The 7,959-nt window shown below is 45.8% G+C and overlaps 1 protein-coding gene and 1 non-coding gene across 6 annotated transcripts in view; one reads left to right on the plus strand and one right to left on the minus strand.

The window, feature by feature from the left end:
- The window catches only part of ABCC4 (ATP binding cassette subfamily C member 4), a 276,355-nt gene that overhangs the window by 184,143 nt on the left and 84,253 nt on the right, over positions 1 to 7,959 (minus strand). For all 5 annotated transcript variants that reach the window (XR_005202632.1, XM_017543557.2, XM_017543561.2 and 2 more), the window contains 4 exons: positions 6,523 to 6,612; positions 4,936 to 5,099; positions 3,374 to 3,499; positions 908 to 1,157 (listed from right to left, as the gene is read on the minus strand). Coding sequence is in view for 4 of the 5 variants with exons in the window: in XM_017543557.2 (XP_017399046.1) it covers positions 908 to 1,157; positions 3,374 to 3,499; positions 4,936 to 5,099; positions 6,523 to 6,612 (630 nt within the window). In the remaining variant the exon portion in view is untranslated. The remainder of the gene's footprint in view (positions 1 to 907; positions 1,158 to 3,373; positions 3,500 to 4,935; positions 5,100 to 6,522; positions 6,613 to 7,959) is intronic.
- On the plus strand, positions 6,169 to 6,273 carry LOC119473427. Its single transcript, XR_005202639.1, has one exon. It is a non-coding gene; the product is annotated as a small nucleolar RNA U13 (small nucleolar RNA).

Raw genomic sequence — 7,959 nt, forward strand, 5'->3', positions numbered from 1 at the left:
AAAAAAAAAAAAGAGGTGATTAGGCCGCTAAGGCAGAGCCCTCCTGAAGGGAATTAGTGTCCTTATAGAAGGCTGGAGGCAACTAACCAGGCCCTTTTTGCCCTTCTGTTTCTCCCACGATGTGAGGATGTAGAGGCCCATCAGGGAAGCAGAGAGCGGTCCTCACCAGACACCAATGCCAGAGACTTGATCTTGGACATCCCAGCCTCCAGAACTGTGAGATATAAATGTCTAATGTTTATAAATTAGCCAGTCTCAGGTATTTGTACAGTAGTACAAATGGAGCAAGGCAGTGGAAATCAACCAATTGGGAAGAAAGAAGCTTGTTAGAGATAGGTTCTTCAACAGTATGAAAAAAGTGAAAAGAAGACAGGAAAGAAACGGCAGAGATCCTAAAGGCATGCACAGAAATTAACAAGGAAAACATCCACAGAGGAAAGAACTCATTTTTCAACAGGGATAGCTAAGTGAAGTTGAAGCCATTCTTCCTGATCAGGAAGTAGGGACCTCCAGCACTCTCTTTCCTTCCAGTCCACAAAAGAATCATACTCAGCCCATACTCACTACTTATTCATTTGTGTTAACCTAAGAGATGAAATCTATTTGCTTTTCCTATTTAGACAGCTTAGACATTTTAATCACACCTGCAGTTACCACTGGTACATCAAAAGCCCTGGGGCACCGCAGTTTACATTGCTGCCCATAAATGATCACAATTCTTGCACTGTTTTTAGTGCACTCTATCTAAGACAGGCAGGGAAGTACATACAGTATTTTGGAATGGTAGCACATTTTGGTTATTAGAGAGTTGAATGTCACTGAACTGCAACACAGTGACACTAAACAAAAGAAGACATCATTTTACTTCAAAGGCACCTACAGCTTTAAAATGGCACCTGCCACCAACCTGGATTCTTCGGATGCTGACGATTGCCTCTGACACCCTCTCAATGGCTGAGGGGAAGAAAAGGGTGACCGTCAGCCGCACAGCCCCATACAGCGTCACTGCCACAAACACGCGACTGGCGGTGATCACTTTGCCAAGGAGCACATAGGTGGTGAAGGTCACAAACACAATGATTTTGCTTGCACTGAAAAACGAGGCCAAATTCATCCCTCTGAGGTAGGAACTTCTCAGAATCTTGGAAATCTCCTTCCTGGAAGAGAGTACAGGTTTTTTAAAAAGCAGTGACATCAGCCAGGCAAAGCGGCTCATGCCTCCAATCCCAGCAATTTGGGAGCTGAGGTAGATGGATCGTTTGAACCCAGGAGTCTGAGACCAGCCCGGGCAACAAGGTGAAACACCATCTCTGCAAAAAATACAAAAATTTGCTGGGTGTGGTAATGCATGCCTGCAGTCCCCGTTACTTGGGAGTCTGAGGTGGGAGGATCGCTTGAGCCTGGGAGGTGGAGGTTGCAGTGAGCCAAGATCACGCCACTGCACTCCAGCCTGGGTAACCAGAGTGAGACCCTGTCTCAAAACAAAAACAAAATAACACAGAAAAATCAAAGTCATGACTTCAAGTGCCTTTGGCATGTGGCCCTTTCGAGGCAGTGGACATAGATTAAGGTAAACTGTCCCTTACATTAGGGAAACACGATAGCACATTCCCTGGGGACAGCTTCAAATCAAGGCCCGCACAGACCAGTGAATAACCACTTCACTTATCCAACAAAATGATGTGCAAAGCCATAGTCTGACATTCTGCATCAACCAGGCAGGGCTAGAAGAAGCATTCAAACCAACTCATTCAACAAGTTTTGTAAACACAAGTCCTATACCAGCCACCTTGCTGATGAGTGAGACACAGTCTGTCTCACAGACTGGACACACTCCAGGAGCTCAGGAACTCATGTGAGAAGAAAATAAGCAACTCCAAAATTGTGAGACCCCAAGATGCTAGACAGACATGGCTAGTCCAGGGTCCCATGAGAGAAGAAGTAACTCAAAGTGGTGGAGCCAGCGAGGGTCACATGCTTGTGGCAGTCAGGGAAGAGTGAAAGAAAGCACATCTGAAACACAGAAAGATCCATCTACAAAAGTGGAAGGGTTGGCCAGGCATGGTGGCTCACACCTGTAATCCCAGCACTTTGAGAGGCTGAGGTGGGTGGATCACCCGAGGTCAGGAGTTCAAAACCAGCCTGGCCAACATGGTGAAACCACATCCCTACTAAAAATATAGAAATTAGCTGGGCATGGTGGTACACACCTGTAATCCCAGCACTTTGAGAGACTGAGGCAGGTGGATCACCTGAGGTCAGGAGTTCAAGACCAGCGGGGCCAACATGGCAAAACCACATCTCTACTAAAAATACAGAAATCAGCTGGGTATGGTGACACACACCTGTAACCCCAGCTACTTGTGAGGCTGAGTCAGGAGAATCGCTTGAACCCAGGGGGTCGAGGTTGTAGCGAGCTGAGATTGCACCACTGGACTCCAGACTGGGCGACAGAGACTCTGACTCAAGGAAAGGTGCAAAGGTGAGAGGTGGCCAGGAACTACCCAGGAAATCATAAGAAGTACCATGTGCTGAAATGTAACAACTAATCGAATATTTAAACCAAAGCCAAAAAACAAAAAACAAAAAAAACTTTTTAAAGATGGAGTTTTGCTCTTGTTGCCCAGGCTGGAGTACAATTTTGATTTAAAGTGAGAGATCTCAGGTGCGATCTCAGCTCACTGCAACCTCCACTTCCTGCATTCAAGCAATTCTCCTGCCTCAGCCTCTCAAGCAGCTGCGATTACAGGCATGCACCACCAAGCCCAGCAAATCTTTATATTTTTAGTAGAGATGGGGTTTCACCATGGTGGCCAGGATGCTCTCGAACTCCTGACCTCAGGCGATCCACCTGCCTTGGCCTCCCAAAGTGTTGGGATTACAGGCGTGACCACCATGCCTGGCCCCCAAAAAATTTCTAATAACACAAAGCAAACTAGCAGTATTTTCATTCCTATTTGAAATGAAAAATACTGATTCATATAGTTTGGTCCAATACAGATATGCCCCATCTCTATAACCTGTCCATTTGGCTACATTAATATAAATTATAGTTTTATTTTAAACATCATTATTCTCAAATACTAATATCTTAGAATCATTGTTGTGGGGAATTGGGATTTTCAGAAACATTTGGATTTTCACTTTTGTATTAGTAAGAAGCATACATGCTTTTTGTTTTAAGAACATAGTGAATGGAAGATCAAGTGAAAGTAATGTCCTCTGAGTTTCTACTTAACCCAGCTCCCACGCGTGGGGAGTGGGATGGATTGTAATGAACATCCCATAATGTGAAAACATAGTAAAAATTCTAAAACCATTCAACAAGAATAGCAAAGTACAAAAATCCGGTACAATGTATACAAAAACTTACCTTCTCAAATTGGTAATAAGATCTGAAAATGACTTTTCCCAGGCATACATTTTTATTATCCTTATGCCAGTTATAACTTCATTCATGGTCCTGATCCTGACGTCCGTGAAAGTTGCAGTTTTACTCCTAAAGGGGACAAGACACGGGAGATGAGCCCGAGCGATCACAGCCTGCCCTTATCAGCAGCAGGCACAGGCAGGGACCCGCATCACGTGGTTCCCTACAGCACTTTTGTTTCAGACAACACAGACAGGTCCTACTCAAAATACAAATAGAAAAAGACTTCGATTAGGAAGTCAACGATCTATTCCAACTCAATAAGTATTTTGGAGAATCTGCCATATCTGCTGAAGACATGAAAATGAGTCAGATGTAATCTGTCCCCTTGAGGAGCTCACAGGTGCACAGGGAAGGCAGAAAGGCACCCGAACCCGACGATAACACGGTGGGCGGAGTGTAACGACATGGGAATGAAGTGCTGGGGAGCAGAAAAGAAAGGGCTGTTTGTCAGCTCCACTGGGAAAGAGGAGAGCAAAAAAAAAAAGCTTCAGAGGACCGGGAGCATTTGAAAGGGCCTCAAAGGACAAGGAAATATTTCTCCAGATGGAAAAGAGGGGAAGTTCCAAGTAAAAAGTACACCATAAGCAAGAGCATAAAACAAAGAAATGAATGCACACCAAACAGTGGCGCATCTCGATCCAGCTGTCAACCTTCACAATGACTCATTTCCAATCCACTGGGACCTGCTTCATGCCTAAATTATTTTGTCATCATTAACCTCTTGACCAACAGCTTTATTTCTGCCTCCCTTCCTTCCTTCCATACAGAGTCTCCACAATCTCGGCTCACTGCATCCTCCGCCTCCTGGGTTCAAATGATTCTCGAGCCTGAGCCTCCCGAATAGCTGGACTTACAGGCATGTACCACCACACCCGGCTAACTTTTTAAATTTAGTAGAGACCGGGTTTCACCATGTTAGCCAGGCAGGTCTCGAACTCCTGGCCTCAGGATTATAGGCATCAGCCACCACGACCAGCCAACAAACATACCCTAACACATATGCTACTAGGACTGTATAGGACTGTGTGATTTTATAAATACATCATTCAAATTCACCGCGCCTCTGGGGAGCTTACAATTTAATGGATATATTGAATTAAAAATAACACACATGTATACACATGTGAAAGTAGCTCTAATACAAGCACAGTAAAGATGTATGCAGCTAGAGTGGAGCCTATGAAATATTTCAGTTTATTATTCTTCATTATATGTTTAACTAACTTCTACATATGTGATTTCCGCATAAGGACACTCTACTTATTGAGGCCACGGAGCCTGAATGCTGGCTGGGAGGAGCCAGTGAAAGCCTTCATCTTTGCCCCCTGAAGATTAGCCCTCAGCGTAAGGATGGAGGCCCCCTTGGCTAAGCCTGAAGAGCTGCAACATATGCAAAGAAGAGATAATAAAAGGCATTTAGTTTGTTTCTGAACAAAAGCATTGGGAAGACTGTGGATGTTACCAAATACATATGACATTTCTCACACCAGTAATTCTCTTACCTCAATGATGAGAACAACTTCCCGAAACAGCTTTGCAAGGGCAGGAGAACAATTAGAACTGCCATCCCAGCAAGGCACGATATTCCTATCTCCATCCAGAGCAGGGCCGTCACTGCGATCGCCTGCAGTGGTCCTGCCCACAGGAAGTGTAAGAACACTGTCACCTTCAAAGAAAAAGACAGCGTTCTTAGGACTCTGGAAAAGCAGAACCAGTAAGAACACAGTACAGAAACGGTCCACTGGGAAAGAATGGCAAGACCCTAAACAGAAATGACCACAGTGGGTTGACGCCTGCTAAAGCAGAAAGCCAAGCACCCACCACAGATGAAGCCATTCTGGGGAAGCAAAGAGCGGGTCTGGGGGACTCGAAAGAGAATCTGACCAGTGGCATTAGAAGGAGATCTTGATCATGACTACCTCACTGATGAGCTGAGCACTTTCCAGAAGTCTCTGTCACAGAACTCAGCTCCCATATGCCCTGGGGCTCCCCAGTACCCCAAGAAAGCCTGTACTATAGTGTTCACCACATACTCCAGTAATTTACTTGTGTATTTGTCTCCCTGACAAGCCGTGAGCTTCTTCAGAACCGAAACCAACTCTTATTCATCATCCCTGACACTGAGCGAAGGCTTTTAGTTCGCGTCTGATGAATAAATAAATGGGGGGAAAAAAAGTGGCCGGGCACGGTGGCTCACACCTGTAATCTCAGCACTTTGAGAGACCGAGGAGGGCGGATCACCTGAGGTCAAGAGTTCGAGACCACCCTGGCCAACATGGTGAAAACTTGTCTCTACTAAAAATACAAACAAGAGGGAAAAAAAATTAGCAAGGCATGGAGGCGCATCTCTGTAATCCCAGCTACTCAGGAGGCTGAGGCAGGAGAATCACTTCAACCCAGGAGGCAGAGGTTGCAGTGACCTGAGATTGTGTCACTGCACTCTAGCTTGGGTGACAGAGGGAGACTCCGTCTAAAAAAAAAAAAAAAAAAAAGAAAGTGGTCCTAATGCCAAAAGGATATGGCCAACAGCTAGAATGCCCTGGATAACATGATACCTCCACAAGGTAAATGTTAAAGAATGGACACTGGGCAGGTATGGTGGTTCACACCTGTAACCCCAGCACTTTGGGAGGCCAAGGTGGGAAAATCACTTGAGGCCAGAATTTTTAGACCAGCCTGTGCAACAAGGCAGGATCCCTTCTCTACAAAAAAATAAAAAAAGAAATTAGCCAGCAATCCTTTTGTAGTTCATGAGCATGAAAATCGGGTGTTCACGCACATGTGTGAGATGTGCCACCCTCGAATTTTGTTATGACGTCACCACATTAGCCCATCTGACATGAAAATTCAAAAAAAGAGAAACAAAGAAGCTGGGTGTGGTGGTGTGCACCTGTAGTCCCTGCTAATCAGGAGGCTGAGGCGGGAGGATCACACATCACTTGAGCCCAGGAGTTCAAGGCTGCAGTGAGCTATGATCCTGCCACTGCAATCCAGTGTGGGAAACGGAGTGAACCTCTGTCTCCAGAAAGAATAAACAGAGGGGGTGGGGTGTTTAACGCAATGAAAAAGATCCCTGAGCTGCAGCTTACCTGATCAAACTTGTTCACATCATTGGACAGCAGATTGACTATCTGGCCTGTGGTTGTCTTCCCCATGGCCATGTTACTAAGACGAAGTGCCTGAAATAAAAGAGGGAAGTAGAGAATTACATTCATACAGGGATACTAAGTCAGGCTTAGGACACTGCAGACCTGAGGAAGTCTTGTGTGAGGTGGAGACCAGATAACCCAAGACAGCTGCTCTAAGGACCAGCATTTCCGCACCCCCCCAACCCCAGTGCCTTTAGTGGTGGCAGCTGTGTCCTACCAGGACAGCAAGGTGAAGAGTGGGAAGGAGAAGAAAAATCTCCCACCCCATTTAATGAATTCAGACATGCCCCCAAGTACAAAAGGACATAAGTTTCTACTTAAGAGCCAACCAAAGTAATTTTGAGCCAAATTAGAGAGGGGCAGGGAGGCTGTCAGAGGAAACAAACGAGAGGACGTGGACTACAAATCCGTACCAATCACTAATTCTCTGAACAACATTATTAAACACACCGGGCCTTAGTCTCTTCACCCTGCCTGGATCACAAGGTTTCAATGTGATCGATGTGAAATGACAAATATTTATGGAGTTTCAACTATCTGGAAGACACCAGGAGCCCCAGATAAGGTGACACAGTTGTGTTTTCCTGTCTTGGGAGACAGGGCTAGGTATGTCCAGACAGCTGTGATTCAACTGTGACTTGCACAGAGAACTGGAGACAGTTCCAACTGAGGGACACTGGGTGGGAGAGACCTTGGACAATGAAGAAGGGACTTTATGGAGGGAAGGGAAGGGTGCTGCGGGGGAGGCCTAGCTAGGACATAAGTACGGAGAAGGGGGATGTGGGGGCTGCTGAACAAAGAACAGCCCAAATCTGGCTGAAGCAGGTGAAGCTTACGGAAGCGGGGCTGAAGCAGGTGAACCTTAAAAAAGGCAATATGGAAGAGTATGTGTGGTTTTTCAAGTTAGAGGGAGAAACTGAAGGAAGATTAAACAGTAGAAGTGATTGGCCAGGAGACTACTGGAAGGAGGAGAATGAGTTGCTGCTAGAATAATATTCCAGCCAAGAGGCAACAGACTGTCCACCAGGACAATGTGAAAGGGGAAAGCAAGGACCAGACCAAAGTGAAAACATTTTTGAAAAGTTAAAAAATGGACAGGCACAGTGGCTCATACCTGTAATCCCAGCACTTAGTGGGGGGAGGGGGGCAACGGCAGATCACTTGAGGTCAGGAGTTCAAGACCAGCCTGGCCAACGTGGTGAAACCCTGTCTTTACTAAAAATACAAAAATTAGCCAGGCATGGTGGTGTGCACCTATTATCCCAGTTACTCGGGAGGCTGAGGCAGAAAAATCACTTGAATCCAGGAGACGGGGGTTGCAGTGAACCGAGATTGCACCACTGCACTCCGGCCTGGGCAACAAGAGTGAGACTCTGT

This window comes from Cebus imitator, unplaced genomic scaffold (genome assembly GCF_001604975.1).
Source record: "Cebus imitator isolate Cc_AM_T3 unplaced genomic scaffold, Cebus_imitator-1.0 Scaffold158, whole genome shotgun sequence".
Taxonomy (NCBI): domain Eukaryota; kingdom Metazoa; phylum Chordata; class Mammalia; order Primates; family Cebidae; genus Cebus; species Cebus imitator.